Here is an 18,891-nt window from a genome sequence, read left to right as displayed (position 1 = left end):
GCCGCCGCCGCCGCCGCCGCCGCCGGCCTCGCCCCGCCCCGCCTCCGCGGCCGCCGCTTCCTCTCGCGTTTCCAGCTCGGCTCGTGCCGCCGCTCCCGGAGATGCGGCTGAGCCGGGCCGGGGCGGCGCCCGCCTGCGCCATGAGGATCCCGCGCTCGGCGCCCGCCCCGGGCCTCTCGGGGCGGCGGGGGCGGCCGTGAGCGGGCGCGGCGCGCTGGGGCGGACGCGGGCCCGCGCTCGGCCGGGACGCTCGCGATGGGGGACAGGTAACCCCGCCCGGGCCGGGCCGAGCCCAGGGCCGCGAGGCTCCCCGCCCCCCCCCCCCCCACCCCGAGACCCCGCGCGGGAGGGCCCCCACGTGGCCCCCACTGAAGGTCCCTTTGCCTTTTGCACAGGTGGCTCCGGGTGACCGTCCTCCCCGGCTGCGTGGGCTGCAGGACCGTGGCCGTCCGGGCGTCCTGGACCGTGCGCGACATCAAGGAGCGCATCTTGGCGGAGACGGGCTTCCCGGTGTCGGAGCAGCGGCTGTGGCTCGGCGACAGGGAGGTACGGCGCGCCGGTCCCCGCTCCCTGTAGGACGGTGGGCCCGCCTCTGTGCTCGGGGTTGTAGCGCATCCACTTGCTAAGTCAGTGGGCTCGCTGAGACGGAAACCGGGCGGGTTTCATTCTCGCGTCGTGGAGGGCAGAGGTGGCTTTAGCGATCACCCGGGACGTGATGCTTTGTGAGTAACACGGTCAAGAAGCGCACGTCCCCTCGCGAGTGGCAATTTTAATGGATCTGCCGGTTCAGCGTTTGTGTCACCCTGCCCCCTGCCCGCCGTTTTGTCTGAATCTTCACTTCCTGAAATTAAGGTACTTTTTCGATGGGCATTGTAGCCAGAGGGTTTTTGTGCTGGTTTACTTGTTTGGAAGTGACTTAACCATTACTCAGATTTTTCTTTTTTTGTGTGTGTTAAAAATTTTTTTAATCTTTTATTTTTGGGAGGGAGAGACAGAGACAGAGAGAGAACGAGAGAACGAGTGGGGGAGGGGCAGAGAGAGAGGGAGACACAGAATCCGAAGCAGGCTCCAGGCTCCGAGCTGTCAGCACAGAGCCCGCCGAGGGGCTCGAACTCATGAACGGTGAGATCATGACTTGAACTGAAGTCCGCGGCTTAACCGACTGAGCCATCCAGGTGCCCCCAGATTTTTCTAATTGTGTTGTGTACTTAACTGGAATAATCCTCACCTTCACACACCCCCACCCCCCACCCCCAGTTTTGAATCACAGAAATTTAGGCAAAGGATCTTCAGACTATATTATAGAAACTGTTCTTTCACATTAAAATTTCTGGGGTGCAAATGAATGGCTTCAATCAAAACTTTGAAAGATGGGACTATTTCATATTGTGATCTATATATTCTTTAAGTTGTGAAAAAAACTAAATTTCCTTAAAGGAGTTAAATGGAAACATTTTACTGAAAATTAACCCATTCTTTTATCCTAATAAATACCTTCACTTTTTAGAAGATAAAAGAGCCTTTCCAGGATTTAGAAGAGGCAAAAAAAAAATGTTAAACAGATATACAAGGAATACTGAGCCACACAGAATGACCTTACAAGTCTCGGATTTGTATCCGGTACAAACATTGGTATTTTTCAATCCCTCAGTGTAATCTTGACCGTCTGTGTACCTGGGTCCACACCATGGTCTCTTGACCACTTAGACACGGGTTCACAGTTAAACTGGTCTTATGTTCCTCCACAGCTCAGCCCTTCTTACGTATTTGGTAGCACATAGACATGTGACTCGTTAGAGGACTTTGGACAGAATTGAGGAGCAAATTATGAACTTTTTAAGAAGCTTATTCTTCTATAAATATTTGTCATTCTTACCTCTTTCTCTGGGCCCACCTCTGTCTCTTAGCTTTCCTGTCTATAGTCTCCTGGTTCTGTACCCACTTCTTTGGTTATTCCTCTGGGTCTGCTTTGCCATCTCGTCCCCTACACGTGGTCAAACCCTGAGGCTCAGTCGTGGCTCAGTTTTGCCTGTAGAAGTGCTTTTGGAGGTGTCTGTGCAAAGCATTGGTATGGGATAGTGAATGTGGCCGTGGTGCATAGAGAGTTCAGACTGAGCGGCTGGGTGAGGGGGGGTCTGGTTAGGAAGCTTGTGCTGTCCTGAGCTAGTGAGGTTCTAGATCGTGACCGACTGTCACAGTGAAACTAGAAGGAAAGGATATACAGGAGGCTTTGGAAAGATGTGATTACGGCAGTTGGTACAAATGGATGTGCGTGTGTGCATGTGCGCAGGGTAGAGGGGTAGATGTGGAGAGGCAGAAGGTCTCGCCAGGGATGTTCACAAGCCTTGAGTCAGACCCAGAGATAATGGAATCCTAAATATGTCAGGGTAAGCAGGAAGCAAAAGCTGTTGAGGACTCCTTGCCACTCACGGGCTTGGGTCCGTTTGGGACATAGTTGGCATCAGGCACTTTCTCAGTCCTCAGTCTTTCCGGGCCATCCGCCACCTTCATTGTCCTTGTCCCTCTTTTGCCTTCCCTGGCCTGGAAGTGGAATTTATAAGTTCTTCACTTTGCCTCCGGTCTGATGAAGAGACTGTGTCATTATAGCTGTTTCCTCTGCACCGAATGTGGTCGAGCCTCAAACTAGGAGGCGTGAAGCATGACTTGACTTTCCTGTCTTTTAATTGATCAAAAATGTCCTTTCTGTCACCTCTTGAGTCTTAGAACCTCCTTGTGTCCTTGACAACTGAACAAAGGCAGAAGGGTCGGGAGATCCAGGTTGTAATTACTATCGTATTGTTTGCTTAATAATTTGGAAAGAGTTGTTTCATAGTCCATGAAAATGATCATCTCTGAAGTTTTTGAGGGAGTCTGTATACTAGTCTATATACTAAGTCTGAATACTAAAGACTTAACTGGGCAACTTTTAAGATTTCATTGCCTCTGGAGAGGAGTAGGACCAATGTTACTTTGCTTGGTTGGAGCAGTGTAGGGTCTAGGAAGGAGAGAGGCCCAAGCCAGATTCCTTAATCTTGGCAGACTCCGGAGGGGAAAGCTGAGAGCCCTGCTGAGGTCAGTTATCTGTGCTGCTCGATTTCTCTTTGGGAGAATCACTTCCCTGTGGACAGGTCACTGATGACACTGCACCAAAAGCATTCGCTGTCAGGCTCCCGTAGCCAGTTACATCTGTGTTTACGAACGCGATTCTACCCTGTCTTCTTCCTGTTCAAGGCCTCTTTAAGACCTGCAGACTTCTTCCTGCATTAAAAATTGCCTCCCTTCCTCCCTTCCTGCCTTTCTTCTTTCAGATAAACCTCAGCTGTGCTAAATTGGACTAGTAATCCTTGGTTTATGCATGGCTCTCACTTAGTAATTAAGTGGTTAATTAACTAACTATGGAATGAACAGCTTTGATGACATCATCCAACTGGAGAAGAACACTGTTGGTAGTTTGTATTTACCTGTGTGCTCCTCTCCACCCCAGCCCGTGTGCCTCTTTTCCCTTACCCCTTTGCATTTATTATTCTGTTGCCTTTTTTCTGGTTGTTTCAGTCGTTTTATCATAAGTGTGTATATTTATGTGTGTACATATGTATACCTAGGAACACATATATCCATATATGTGTATGTGTGGGTCTGTAACCTAAGTCTATAACCTGTGTGATACACTGTTTACTTTTAGTTCTTTGTGAACTTTATAAGCTTATTATTCTATATGTGGTAACTTGGAGTTATCTTTTTAAAGTCAGTATTATGTAATGAATATTCACCCAGAGTTATGTGCAGCTTAGTTAACCCATTTTTTCATTGCTGGATGATGTTCCGCTCTGTCAATATGTTATAGAATTGGGGTTGTTTCTAAAATAATTGTGGTTAGCAACGGTACTGCTAGGATGATTCTTATTCATATTTCCTGTGCAGGGAGTTTTTAGTTTTTACAGGCTTGCTTTAAGATTCAGTGGGAGTGTGTGTGTGTGTGTGTGTGTGTGTGTGTGTGTATATATATATATATATAAAATACTATATATAATACAAATTGTATATAATTATTACATATAATACCATACATATAGTATTATATATTGTATATATTATACGTATATAATTCTATATATACTATACTATAATAGTATATACTACTATATATATACTATATAATATGTAATACATGTAAATGATAAATATTTGTGTTTTAGAAATGGGGACTAGAAGGATGATACACAGAAAGTAAGGAGGCCAGATGAGAGATTGTCATAAAAATCCAAGAAATACTGAGAGTCTGAGCATGAGCACTTGGAAACGGAGAAGAGCAAGTTAGGTCTGAGGGAAGCTGGGGATGGACCTGGTAGCACCTGGAAGGTTAATTGGCCATGTGGTTTGCAGAGAGAGTGAGAAAGAGCAAGAGAGCGAGAGAGAGCGAGAGCGAGAGCGAGAGCTTCTCCCGCGTTCCCTCCGAGGTGCAGAGGTAGAAGGTGCCCCTATTAATAGAAATATACAATAAAAGATGGCAGAGGAGGGTTTGGAAGGAAACCCAGTGAGGTCACTTTTGACGGGTTGAGCTTTAGGAACCTTGGAGGATCTCTGTGTGGGATGATGGTAGACAGTTGGAAACACTGACTTTTTGATACGGTGAATGATGTCATTCGCACCCTGTCGGGGAGTGTTAAGTTACGAAGATTCTTGCAGGTGAGCTTTTGGGTGACTTTTTGCAGGCTGTTGACGTGTGAGAGGTCATCCCATCTTAGCACTTGAGGAGTGCTGGGGAACAGGTTGATCTGGCCTTGGCTTCTGAGCGGTACATTTTGGAAATGTAAAAAGGAAGATTTTGTTTATGTTGACGATCCCGATTTATCATTAAAAGTTTACGTTGTTTCAAAGCAGATATGTATCTTTATCTGTTTTGTAATGAGTTAAGGAAAAGTCCTGTCAGGTTTTAAGGAAACTTTTTGACTAGATTTCTGTTCTTTGAAATGTTCACTTGTCCACAGTAACTGATTTCCTAATAAGAAAGGTCAACAAGCATTATTTCTTAAGTGAGAAAAACGACGGAGGTAGTTTTGAGTGAACAACGTTGCTCTTCATACATACTGTTTTCTTTTCTTTTCTTTCAGTTATCTGACTGGATCAAGATTGGAGATCTGACTTTCAGAAACTGTCATCTTTTTGTAAACCTTCAATCAAAAGGCTTAAAAGGGGGAGGTATTGCACTGCTTTTACCAGGAGCCTGTGCCGTTTTTAGTTGCATAACGGTTATGTTTTAAACGTGCAATGAAGGTATATTCCACGGGATGTGATGAGGCTGTATCAGGCTGGAAAACCAGGGTGGGCGGAGCTAGCGAATTTTCTATGAGAACGTGTGGGGTGTAGTACCCTGCGAAGCAGAGTCCTGCCCGGGCTTGGGCCTGCTGGGTGCTGTACCCCGACGATGCAGATAAATTTGTAGTGATGATTTCGTTATTTTACACCCAGTTTTGTTTGTGTGTTTTTCTGTGCGTCTGAGAAGTTACTTCCCTTTCCCCGTCCTCTCTATACTTCCCTGTCAGCTCTCCGAAGGTCACCGGGTCAGTCAATTCTAAGCATCTCTCGGTGAGGAAATGCTTAAGGGTATTTGAACTGGACAGCTATTGGGACAGTGACTGGGCCGATTTCAGCGTAATCAGAACGTCAGTTGAGTTTGAGAATATCAACAATGGCCCAGTAGCCACCACTATCTCTGGCTTATTTCTTAGCGGCAAGAGCACCCACAAAAGACTGCCATTGACTTCGCTTGCTCTGGAACCTGGCGACAGCCCGCCCCATGCTCTCCGTCTTTGAATGAATAATCTTTTGTGATATATGGTCTGTTTGTGAGCCTTTTTTAAAAACCGAATTTTGTACTTTGATTAAAAAGGTGGAGATTTGATGAATGAGTCCGCTCTGCTCTGTACTGTGTCTAGCCAGGTAGATGTTCAGAGCTGAGAGCTGCGACAACTCATGTGAAGTCATAACTTGTCCAAGTTTCCTTAGGTCTTGGAACCAAACAGCACGTGGGCAACAGCCGGGGGATTTTTCTTCTAAAATCAGTTTTTAAGTGTGTTCTGTGCTTTAGGTCGGTTTGGTCAAACAACCCCACCGCTTGTTGATTTTCTCAAGGACATTTTAAGAAGATATCCGGAAGGAGGACAGATCCTTAAGGTAAGGGCGTGTGTCGTATACGTGTGTGAATTTACTTTGGTAAAAAAAAAAGAGTTGGGAGTCCCAGTGGCGTTTAACTTTTGAGACACGTTGTCTAGATTTGAACAGCTGCACTTCCTTCCCTCCGCGCCTGCTGGCTCGGCCGGGCTGTGAGCGCGGCCGTCGTTAAGTACGCGAGGGTTCAGAGGCAAAGGAGCCCGCTCAGTTGCTGGCTGCTGTAGTCAAGCACAGTGTGGCTCTAGGAACGCTTTTTTCAATAATCTTATGTAAATACATAATGTAATTTTATAACTTTTGTGGAACATCATGTGGGGCCACTGCAAACCAACCGGTTGACTGAATGGACAAAATAATTCAAACCCACATTCAGGGGCCATGAGCACATTTGACCCCTGGGTTTAGAAAGAGGTTTAATTCTTCTTCTTTTTTTTTTAAATATGAAATTGATGGTCAGATTGGTTTCTGTACAACACCCAGTGCTCATCCCAACAAGGTGCCCTCCTCCATGCCCATCACCCACCCTCCCCGCCCTCCCACCCCCCATCAACCCTCAGTTTATTCTCAGTTTTTAAGAGTTCTCTTATGTTTTGGCTCCCTCCCTCTCTAACCTTTTTTTTCCTCCTCCTTCCCCTCCCCCCTGGTCTTCTGTTAAGTTTCTCAGGATCCACATAAGAGTGAGAATATATGGTGTCTGTCTTTCTCTGTAGGACTTATTTCACTTAGCATAACACTCTCCAGTTCCATCCACGTTGCTACAAAATGACTTTAGTTGTTTATTTCTATTTACAGTGTATTCTTTTAGTTTGAATACACTCACTGAAAACCAAAAACCAAAAAACCAAACAACCATAAAAGAAACCACTAATAGAAGAACCTGCAAAAATTATTTGGTGTTTAAGCTTCATAAGAAACCTCCTCAATTAACTGTAAAAGTAGATCAACTATTATGCATTTTTCTTCCCCCTAATTTATTTTAATGTTTATTACCTTTCATATCCTGGTCTTCATTATATGTTTTAGTTTGGATGGTAAGTTTCTAGAAAGTAAGGGTTAGGTGTATTTAACTGAACTTAAGTAGTTGTTCTTGGAAAGGTGCTGGTTGCAGATTGCTCCCATCGTTAGTGATTTTAATGACGGTATGTTGGAGCAAATTAAGGTCATCTTTCAGCATAGGTTCACAGAAGGTTCACAGAACCTTCAGTGGTTCACAGAAAGTGAGCTTGGAAACTGTTTTATTTCAAGATGCTAGGACAGTATGGGAAAAGTGTGGATTGTCAGGGGGTAGACAGAGGTGAATAGAATCCATTTAAAATTTTTTTCAAGTTTATTTATTTTTAGAGAGAGTGAGTGAGCAGGGGAGGGGCAGAGAGAGAGAGGGAGAGAGAGAACCACAGGCAGGCCCTGCGCTGTCAGCACAGAGCCCGATGTGGGGCTCAAACTCACGAACTGTGAGATCATGACCTGAGCCGAAACCAAGAGTCGGACATGTAACCCACTGGGCCACCCACGTGCCCCAAAGCTAAGCGACTTTAAGTGAAGATTTAGTTGGTGGTAATGGGAGTAGGGGCTCGTCAGTTCAGAAGCAAGTGCCTGGGGACTGAGGGGACACAGGGCAGGGGCTTGGGCGAGGTCTTTGTACACCTTAAAGTTGGCAAGCAGCCCGCGGGCCTTCGCTCTTCTTACTGCGTGCATTTGTGTGCGAGCCGGCTCAATATCATCTCTGTTCTTTGGATGTTGTGGTCGAATTTGGCACTTACAGATTTAATTAATAGGAATCATAGAAATTACCTACACTCAGGTCACTGTCCTCTGTGATGTTTGCTGGAACAAGTCTGGACGTAGTGTAGTGACTTGCCCAAGATCATATGCAAACTGGCACATTTATTGCCTCTTCTCAGAATTAGTTTGGAAGAGATCCCCTGACAAAAAGTATCCCATCCTATTTTTTGTTCAACTTGAGACTGTTAGTTGGGGCCTGGGACTTAACAGGTTTTATCTCCAGTGTTCCTCCTCTCTGCTCCCTAAAATACACAGAAATCACTCACAGATATCCAAACGGAAACAAGATCCAGCTTCTAAAGTGCTATTCGTTTTGTAGGTGAACGTTGTATTTTGCTACCGATAATTCTTATTTCTGTCTTTTATATTATAATTTCCTAATGTAAATAAGATTGCTATGTTTTAGGGATTCTTTTAGACTGAATAGGGTAGGGATAGGTCTTAAAAATCTTTTTAGAAATAGACAGTTGCGTAAATAGGAGGAATTTGTAGATGATAAGGACGTAGCTAAGGGCATGGTTCAAATGTTCGTGTTTGGGGTTGAACAGCAGGTGGGGTTAAGATGCCCCCACCTTTCGGTGTGCATTGGGTGAACCCTGACGCCATCCCTGGTCTCAGAATTAGCTCTCCAGTTCTGCTGTGTCCCCTCACTCGGCCATGGTGGTGTCGTGTCCCGTGGGCACCGTATCTCTTCCCTACGTGATAAAGGCTTTGCTGTTGGCATTGCCATGGGATCAGTATAAGCTCTCTTCACTTCTCGTCCATCCTTGACTGCTTCCTCCTCTCCTTCAGGGTGAATATTACAGACTGAATTACTGTGTTTTAAAGACCCATCCATCAAAAATGAAACCAGTTGATTTGGTTTAGTCTGTGTCAGAGCTCATCCAGGAGTTGTCATCTGTTGCCTTTTCCTTACTTTAGATGCATGATGCCGGTGTTGGCTTCAAGAGTTGGACTCCTATTTCAGAGTCTGGCAGAGCTCCCTTCAGATGGACCAGAGCCCCACATGTTTTTGGTGGGCCCGCCAGAGTGATTGGGGCTGTTGAGAAAAAGGATTTTGGGGGGACTACCGATGGGTGTGTAAGCCTTGTAGTTTGCTCTTTCCTTTCTACACTGCAGAGGTGTGATCACCAAACAAATCCGCCAAACAAATAACATTGCTGCCTTCTTTATGGGAAAGGAATGAGTCAGTCCTGACTGTGAAGAAGCTTTTAGCTTTAGTGCAGGAGAAAGACAGGGTCAGGGTCAGATTGCAATTCCTCAAGCATGCAGACTACTAAGCGGTACATATAAACCGACACATTTTTCCTCAGAAGAGGTGAGTTTGGTAAGGGACTGGTAAATAAAGGTCTGTCTTTGGTAGCTGCTTGAGAACAAGCTGCCCGTCCCAGAACCAGAACCACCTGTGCACCTTTCAGAGGTGGAGTCATTTCTTTTGAATGAAGGCTTGTGTCGATTGTAAGTCAGCGTTGTAAACAGTGTCAGGATTTGTACTGGGGGACAGGAGATGGCGAGTTAAAGGTTGCATGTTAAGTGTGTCATTGGAGAGGGACTCACGAGCTCTCAACCGTGCTCTCCTCTGCGTGTGGCAGTTACTTGCAGTCATATCCCCACCGGATTTAAAGGTAGTGATGCCGGTCGTTGGTTTCTGTGACTGAAATGTAATTACTTTTTAAACAGTATAGGAAGTTCAAAGATGGGCAATAGATTGCTGTGTTATTAAATATTATTTTTTGGTGTATTTTCTTGATTAGGAATTAATTCAGAACGCAGAAGATGCAGGGGCCACAGAAGTTAAATTTTTATACGATGAAACTCAGTATGGAACGGAGACTCTTTGGTCAAAAGATATGGCACAATATCAGGGTAAGAATCGATAATCGGTTATTGATTGATGTGGGTGGGAAGAGGGCTTGAAGGAGACAAGGGAATAAGGACAACGAAAGGTAAGACAGTAAGATAACCGTGACCAGTAGACTCCAGATACCTCGGTCCTACTCTGGGACGTGCTGTGTTCAAGAGAACGTTCGTAACTTTGAGTGCAACTTACAAGTCAGATGGGGGATGTATGTGACTGTGTATGACTATATATGGTAGAAAGTTATTGAAAATAACAAGGATTGATTCTGACATCCCTGAATATATTTTAAAGAGGTGCAGGCCCTCTATTTTTGAAAACATGTTTTAGGATTTAGGAGGGTGATCAAAACTGTTGTTAACTACGTGAACGTTATATAGTTAACACTTATTAGAGCTGATATATCGTTCTCTGGTCAGACCTGGGACAGGCAGGTTGCACGTGTGTGTCGTGTGACGAGGCGCGAGGAGACCTGCCATGCCTGGCGGCTGCCCGTGTGGACCGGGCTGCTCCTGCCTCGGTGATGGGGGCAGGCGGCCCCTCTGCCGTCGTCCGGTTTCATGATGACGGCTGCCGGGTCAGGCGTCCCGGTTCTGGCATTCCTGATCCTGTAGCCGTGGTTGGAAGATACCGGGCGTGGATCGGAGGGAGGGTCTTTGGTTCAGGTCCTGGTCCCGCACGGGCCCACCCCCTGGCACATCTCCCCTGGGCACCGGTTCGCCTGGCGGCCGCTCCGATCCACCTACTCACTCACCGTGACCGAGCGGACGGCCTGGCCCCGCTTCGCTTCAGTCTGCTCTCCTGTAAATGGTAATAAGAACAAAACCTGCCTCCCAGTGATTTTGTGGGTGAAGAGAGCTCCTCTGTGTGATAACATTTTACGGCTGGCGTCACACTGCTATTAATCATTATGTGTGTACCTTAGAGCCACGAAGGGGACAGTGTGAGGAGATCCTAGAAGTAGTTTGCTTCAGGCTCCGACCCAGCATCTAGGATTTTTGCTTCCAGCCTTGACTTTACCTCATTTGAAAAAGTATTTGAAATAAAAATTATTTAACCGAATCAAGTACAATGGACTCTGGGGGGACATGGGGGTTAGGGCTATTGACCCCGTGCGGTCAAAAATCCCTGTATGACTTCTGATTCCCCCCAGACTTAACCACTGATAGCCTAGTGTTGACCAGAGCATCTTATCTGGAACATAAACAGTCGGTTAGCACATATTTTGTATGCTATATATATTCTATCCTGTATTCTTACAGTAAACTAGAGGAAAGAAAATGTAAGGAAAATGATAAGAAAAGTAAAATACATTTTTAGAACTTATAAAAAAAATCCATGTATAATCTGTGTAGTTCAAACCCGTGTTGTTCGAGGGTCAGCTGTATACGTAGATGGGCTCTTGAAAGCATTATCAGATTAGCTGATTTGAAATAAACTTGGCCACATAAAAGTAGGTAGGAGTGATCTCTGATCCCTTTATTTAACAAATATTTGTTGAGGGCCCTACATGTTCTTGCATATTCGAGCTTGTCTTTTATGTTCAGATGTGAATATTGTCTTAGCTGGTGTCATCTTGGATCTTAGTTTTGTTCCGCTTTATTGATACTTAGTTTTGCAAATGAGAACTTTTCAGTCCACCTTATTCTTGTTCTTATATTTTTATATAACCAGATGACAAAAGACTCAGTCTGTCAAATCAGGTGCATAAGAATGAGGAGATCTCACCCAGTGTCCCACCAGTAAGGATTTCAAGGATGTGGTTAATTAAGAGACACAGTGAAGGAAGGCTGGAGAAGGGTCGGACTCCCCGCTCTTCCTGCTGGGTCTGTTCGTGCTGTGTTAGGGCACACCTGGGCCTAGAGTTAGCGGAGGTGGCCTCGGAATGATGCACGAAGGCCAGCACCTACACGGTCATAAAACACGTACATGTTTTTCTCCGATAGTTCAGTAGCTTGTGAGTTTTTCAGGACGTTGTGTCTCGTAAATCTGTAAATTCCAGGTTTATTTATAATCAAGTTCTGAAGCCTCCACTAGACTCCTCGGCTAGCAAACAGCATGAGTGTGTTTGCCCAGAGGTCTGTCATCAGCGTGTTTGCAAGGAGATTGGGCTGGGTTCTCTCTCTCTCTCTCTCTCTCTCTCTCTCTCTCTCTCTCTCTCTCCCTCTCCCCCTCTCCCTCTCCCCCTCTCCCTCTCCCCCTCTCCCTCTCCCCCTCTCCCTCTCCCCCTCCCCCCCCTTCTCTCTCCATATTCCCTTTTAAAAGGAGAAAGTAGATTGCGGGCCTGCTGCTAACCTTTCCTTCCCAGATAACTGCAACTTTTGTTAGAGAAAATTCTCTCAAGAGGTTTATTCTTTTGTTATCTCACTCTCAGAACCAGGAGATGTTCTTTTGATCAGGGTAGATTGGGGTATTTTAAAGTTGATCTGCATGATGGAGGCGGAGATTCGGTGAGATTCAAGATGAACACAGAGGTGGAATACATACAGCTTCCTCCTGAGTCCCGGAGGCGTATGATCAGATAACACCTCGATCGAAACCATGAAAAAAGAACTGGGTGATACGTGCTGGGTGTGGAGGCCCGTGAGGGGCCTGCGTCTAGCTGACCCACCCAGTTCTCTGCTGCTGCCTGTGCGGGGCGGGGGGGGGGGTCCTCTGTGCACCACCCCGTTCAGACACCGACTGGCCCTCGTGGAAGGAATGTTCCAGAAGCCAGTGAGTAAGGGCGGCTCCACGTGCAGGGGGTCTGTCACCTGTGGATGTATAGCATCGGAACAGTTCTGATGTGTCAGTAAACCCTGAAGATCGAGGATGTGAGGAGGAAATTCCTTTTCCCGTGAAGCACTCCGCTTGAATTCCTAAGAACGTGCATCTGTTATTTGGTAACTTGACAAATGTTTTGTAAAAGCAGCTGGGCAGCAAGGGATTTTCTGGCTGCTGGCGCGGAGGAAGGCGGGTCTTCCTTCAGGCTGGCCCGCCGTGCCTCCTTCCTGGCGCCATGACCTGATGTGTTCCCGCTGGTTCCTAATTCCCCTCCATAGACCTGCTAGTTACGCAGGTTCTTTCTAGATTCTGGCAAGAGCCTCGCTCCCAGTCCTCATGTCCTGTGTGGTCCGTGTTGGTGGTCCCCGTTTCTGTGTCTCCAGAGGTATGTCTAACGGAGATTTGGAGGAGGCAGAACCAGACATTGCCCACTGGATGCCATTCTAAACCAGCTGTCGTTAGCTCTTGGGTGGTACGATACTTATTTTATAGATCCCTAGAACAGTTATTTGGTTAGTCGCCAATACTTACACGTACAAGTAACAACATCTGACTGTGTAGGTGATTCCTCTGTGGTGGGCGTTGGGCCGGGGCCTTCATTTGTATGATGTCATCTGCGAGTGCGGGGCTGTTCTCATCCTTATTTTACTGACGAGGAAACTGAGCCTGAGTGGCTTTAGTTTGCCTGAAGTGATTCAGTTGGCAGTGGTGGATCCGGGTCTGACATCCAGCTCCCCCGGCCCCAGAGTCCCCTTCTCCCGCTGTGGGCTTCTCCTCCTCAGACAAGCCTGGGAACTCTCATCTCCCTTCTTGGACTCGTTTACACACAGCCGTCGGGCCGTTTTTGTAAAGCGAACAATGGCCAACATCCCCGTATCGGAGCTGGAATTTATAGGTGCGCGCGAAGAGGCTTCTGGGGGGTGCTGGAATGTTCTCTGTATTTAGTTGGAGGCTTCACAGGCTTATTCACTTTGTCGGAGTTCATCCAGGCCACACATGTAAGGTCTTTGTACTTTACTCTGTGTGTGTTTATTTCAGTAGCTTTTTAAAAGAAAAATGTTAATTATTTTTAAATATGATGAATTACTATAGTTGAACATACTCAAACAATGTTAGAGATTCTGAAGAGAAGTTTCAAAAAGTGATGCCCCCAAAATATGTTGAATTATAAATCCACATTATAAATTCAAGTATTTTGAGAACTTTTTAAAGGAACTACTTTAGAGACAGGGTGGCATTATTCTGAGGTGCTGATTTTAAAATGTGTCACATTAATGATTACAGTAGTTAGACAAGTAATGCCTTGAATAGAAAAATCCAAAGGCTGATGGAAACAAAAACAAACAAGGTGATTAGTGACATGACTGAAGGATTATTTTCCTCCTTATGAAATAATATATTGACAAGGTTGTCGTAGATAACAAGGCCTCCCGTACACGTACAGGTTATCGCATTTACAAAACAAAAATTTAAACATGCTATTTAGGAAGGAATGTTGCACAGTAATAGTGTACTCTGACTAATTTCCTTGTGTGCCCTGTGGTTTGGATGTCTAAGTATCATAACATCCTTAATTTTTCCTTTTTGGGTTTTTGACCAGCCATAATGTTTTGTTCTGCTAATAATTTTCGCTGTTAGCTTACGTTTTTGTTTTTACCGTGAGCGTTGGAATCACGGTGCAGAATTCAGTCATTCCCTTCACTTTTTTCCATTTTTGCCATCAAGTAAGCGGTTTTATGTAGAGGAAGCTTCTGGGAGAGGGCCGAACGCTCTGGCTTACTTCTCTCTGAACGCCTGCACGTGCATTTCCCCCGCAGGGCCGGCTCTCTACGTGTACAACAATGCAGTCTTCACCCCCGAGGACTGGCATGGCATTCAGGAGATCGCAAGGAGCAGGAAGAAGGACGACCCCCTGAAGGTGGGAAGATTCGGGATCGGGTTTAATTCTGTCTACCATATAACAGGTAGAGTATTCGCCTTTTCTGTCACACCAGTGCCAAGTATCTTCACCTGTGTTTTGTAATTTATTTGGTTCACTTTGGAGATGATACTGTTTTAAAGGCATCGTTTCCAGATGAAAGCGGTTTCAGAGGCATCTCCCGAATTCTCTGGCAGCGGTGAGAAATATGCCAGTGAACTGTCAGCGTGTCTTGGGTTTTCTGAAGTTGCCACGGTAGCCACACCGAAGCGTCACCATGTGATGCCGAAAGTTAATGTCCTCACTGTCCAGTGGGACCGGTGTGATAGTATCTATTAAGTCACTTTACGTGAGGTTTGAAATGTAGCCCTTGAAATGCCTGCACAAATTGTTACTCTCAGAATTTTTACACTGAACCTCTTTTGAGTCAGACCAACTGATGTTCATAGATTTTCTTGTACACATTTTTAAATATCAAGCGACTAAAGATGAAAGTGTAATGCCCAGCAGTATTGAATGACGGCCAAAGTGAAGATCTTTGATTCTGGCTTCTCTACATTTTCCTCATAAAACTTTTGCTCTTTTCAAACTTCTGAGTATTTTACTTTGTTCTGTTTATTTTTTTAAAGCACTTGTTTACATATTTATTTTTGAGAGAGATGGAGTGTGAGTGGGGGAGGGGCGGGGAGAGAGGGAGACCCAGAATCTGAAGCAGCCTGGCTCCGAGCCGTCAGCACAGAGCCCGATGAACCGCAAGAACTCGGTTTCAACCAGCTCGAACCCAAGAACCCGCAAGATCGTGACCCGAGCCGAAGTCGGACGCTTCACCGACTGAGCCACTCAGGCGCCCCCAGCTTCGAAGTATTTTAAAGATTACTTTGAAATCATGTGTTGAATCTAGAAAGAATATGAGGGTTCTGGTTCATAGTTAGAGCAGGAAATACTTGGAACTTGTGGTGTAGACATCTCTAAGAATGGATGACTATGTTTCCAGAGTCAAAGCTCTTGGTATTTACTGTAGTTTGTGGTAAAAGGTTTTTGTTTTTAATGTAATTGGCACCTTAGTTTCAAAACTCTGTTTGCGTTTTGCACTTGAAAGACAAGGAAGGATTGAGCTGGCAGGGCTATAGCTATAGCTAGGGTGACCATATAATTCATTGTTCACATTGGGACACTGGTCAGAGTGCAAGAGGGTGGTATTGTTCCCAAACAGCTGGCCAGCTGGCCTGAATTGGGACTACCCTTGGCAGGTGGGGGGACATAGGGTCTCACTCACTATATAGCCCAATTTTACTAAGCTTGTTTTTTAAATTGCGTTTATATTATTATATAGTATTGTAAGTAAATAATACATTAAATCATATATCACAGCATTATATAACCATCATACACGAATGCTAAGATTCACGTGTTCAGCCATTTGCATGGTACCCCATAGGTCCCTGACATACGGAAGTTTTAAAATTTTATGGGGGCACCGACGTGAATTGCATGAGTGTGGAGACTCTTGTACAGGAATGAATTGTTTAGTCAGAGAGTCTAGCTGACTGCCAGCAAATGCTGTGGATTTGTTCCCTGTTTGAGAATGAGCACGTTTATGTGGGACAGTGTTAACTGGAGTGTTATTCTCTAATCACAGGATTTGCAAAGGTCCGACATCATGCTTTATAACTGTCAGGAGTCTCCCTGACATAATTTAAGTAACGGGAGTGTGGACACGGGGTAAAGGGAGCACAGACAAGAGTGCCATCCGACCACGTTGTTGATCGATTTAGTGGCTGGGTTGGGGGACGTCACATTTCATACTTAAAATAGCTGAGAGCTTAGGAGTCAGTGTTTGTGACGGCTCAGCCTGCTGTTGGTGACCGTTGATACGTGTGTCTTGCCTGAAGGTTAGGTGCTAATGTCAGCATGTGGGGAAAAACGTGTCGAAATCACTCTCACGGAGTCCTTACAGGGGCACCGTGGTGAAGAATTTCTCTAGGTACGGAGCATCTGACATTCTAGTCGTTTTGCCGGTGTCTAAGTGTCATCCCGTCTTTGGTTGAGAATCAGGCGAAGCAGCTGGTACCAGTTTTATGAGCCACGCTGTGCACGCAGGGCGCCTCCCGCAGCACCGCACTTGGGTTCTGCGTGGTGAGATGTGCTCGGTGTGAGCGGCCGGCGGGGGAGGCGAACCCGGGGCTCACTGCAGACTCACTCGGGGGCCTTTGCTCACTGAGGAGCATGGCGGGCAGTCGCTGTGCCGTGCTTTCTCTCCCCCGCTTTTCAGAGAATCTGCGGTTGAAATTTTTATTTTGAGCCTGGGATGAAGTTGCGTTTTGCATAATTGGGTTCACGCGGCTGCGGAGATTGAGCATAAATACCCAGGTAGCCGTTGCATATCTCGTTTAACGGGTGTCTGAAGGTACATCTTACATTTGCTCAGTAATCATTAGAAGTTTCCCTGCCTGATACTTACGGAATCAAAAGAGAAACCATTATGTTTCATGCCCAGAGAAATTAAATTGCTGAAGCTAAATTTAGTTGGTTTTTAGATAAATCCGCATTAGAGTCTCTTTATGGTTTGTGCTCTTCCACACGTAATGCTTTGATAGTCAGTCTGCATTGTAATTATAATCGTCTGTCACATTTCAGAGTTGTTCATGAGTGTCGGATTTTTCTTTACAGATGTTCCCTGTATCTTTAGTGGTGACCAGATTGGGATGTTAGATCCTCATCAAACGCTTTTTGGTCCCCACGAATCAGGCCAGTGTTGGAATCTCAAAGACGACAGCAAAGAAATGAGTGAACTTTCAGACCAGTTTGCGCCGTTTATCGGCATTTTTGGAAGCACCAAGGAAACGTTTGTAAATGCCAATTTTCCGGGAACATTTTTCCGTTTCCCCCTTCGCCTCCAGCCTTCACAGCTTAGCAGTAACCTGTACAATAAGCAGAAGGTTCTCGAGCTGTTCGACTCTTTCAGGGCAGACGCAGACACGGTGCTGCTCTTCCTGAAAAGCGTGCAGGACGTCTCCTTACACGTCCGAGAGGCCGACGGAACCGAGAAACTGGTGTTCAGAGTGACCGCGAGCGAGAATCAGGCCCTGAGACACGAGCGGCCGAATTCTGTAAAGATCCTGGAGACTGCCATAAGCAACTATTGTAAGAAGGTCCCAAGCAACAGCATCACCTGTGTCACGTATCATATAAATATAGTTGTAGAAGATGAGGATAGGAAGGACGCCCAGAAAACGTCGTGGCTGGTGTGTAACAGTGTGGGCGGGCGAGGGATCAGCGGGAAGCTTGATTCTTTAGCCGACGAATTGAAGTTTGTCCCCATCATTGGAATAGCCATGTCTTTATCGAGAGACGGTGGCGAAGAAGGAGCCACAGCTGATCTCTCAGGAAAAGCCTTCTGTTTTCTTCCTTTACCGCCGGGTGAGGAGAGCAAAACAGGCCTCCCCGTTCACATCAGCGGGTTCTTTGGCCTGACCGACAATCGCCGAAGCATCAAGTGGCGGGAGCTGGACCAGTGGAGAGACCCGGCGGCCTTGTGGAACGAGTTTCTGGTGGTGAACGTCGTCCCCAAAGCCTACGCGACTCTCATCCTAGATTCCATCAAGCGTCTGGAGACGGAGAGGAGCGCCGATTTCCCCCTGTCGGCGGACCTCATCTACAGGCTTTGGCCCGACGCCGGCAAGGTCAAGGTGCACTGGCAGCCCGTGTTAGAGCCTCTGTTCAACGAGCTGTTCCAGAACGCGGTCCTGTACTCCGCGAGCAACCAGTGGGTCCGGCTGGAGCAGGCGTACTTCTCAGAGCTGGACGAGAGTGCGGAGTGCACCGCCGCCGTGCTCAACTACCTCCAGAGCTCAGGGAAGCACATCGTCAAGGTCCCGGCCAACCTGGCGGCCGCCGTGCAGCTGGCCGCCTCCCCCGCGAAGCCGGTGCGCAAGGTGACGCCCGCGTGGGTGCGGCAGGTGCTGCGGAAGGGCGCGCCCGCGGGCGGGGCCCGCGAGAAGCTCCACCTCCTGGAGTTCGTGCTCTCCGACCAGGCCTACAGCGAGCTGCTGGGGCTGGAGCTGCTGCCCGTGCAGAACGGGAACTTTGTGCCCTTCTCGTCATCTGTATCAGATCAAGACGTTATTTACATTACCTCAGAGGACTATCCCAGGTACGGCCCCCGCCCCTGCCCGCCTCGACTCCCAGACCCCTTTAGTGGGAAATCCACCTGTCGGCCGCGTGGGGGGCGGGGAGGCGGCGGTCAGGGGCCCGCTGGCGGGAGCATTTGTTAACGTGCCGGAGGGTCCCTTTGCACCCGCCGGAGGGTCCCTTTGCACCCGCTGAAGTGCAGAAAACAAAATGAATTCTGAGATGTTTAGACCCCTCTGGACTTGGGTTTGGTGCCTGCCGACATTTT

At 46.8% G+C, this 18,891-nt stretch overlaps 2 protein-coding genes across 2 annotated transcripts in view; one reads left to right on the top strand and one right to left on the bottom strand.

Annotated features, from left to right (window-relative positions):
* Window positions 1-209: 209 nt before the first annotated feature.
* SACS (sacsin molecular chaperone) overlaps window positions 210-18,891 on the top strand; it is a 40,923-nt gene continuing 22,241 nt past the window's right edge. The window contains exons 1-7 of the mRNA XM_042981237.1: window positions 210-266; window positions 396-546; window positions 5,112-5,199; window positions 6,089-6,174; window positions 9,708-9,819; window positions 14,392-14,538; window positions 17,163-18,645. Of these exons, the coding sequence (XP_042837171.1) occupies window positions 256-266; window positions 396-546; window positions 5,112-5,199; window positions 6,089-6,174; window positions 9,708-9,819; window positions 14,392-14,538; window positions 17,163-18,645 (2,078 nt within the window). The 5' untranslated portion in view covers window positions 210-255. The remainder of the gene's footprint in view (window positions 267-395; window positions 547-5,111; window positions 5,200-6,088; window positions 6,175-9,707; window positions 9,820-14,391; window positions 14,539-17,162; window positions 18,646-18,891) is intronic.
* SGCG (sarcoglycan gamma) overlaps window positions 12,763-18,891 on the bottom strand; it is a 165,650-nt gene continuing 159,521 nt past the window's right edge. The window contains exon 10 of the transcript XR_006215724.1: window positions 12,763-13,615. The gene's annotated coding sequence lies outside the window, so the exon portion shown is untranslated. The remainder of the gene's footprint in view (window positions 13,616-18,891) is intronic.

The sequence above is a fragment of the Panthera tigris genome, chromosome A1, assembly GCF_018350195.1.
Source record: "Panthera tigris isolate Pti1 chromosome A1, P.tigris_Pti1_mat1.1, whole genome shotgun sequence".
NCBI lineage: Eukaryota > Metazoa > Chordata > Mammalia > Carnivora > Felidae > Panthera > Panthera tigris.
This window is presented reverse-complemented; position numbering and strand designations above follow the sequence as displayed.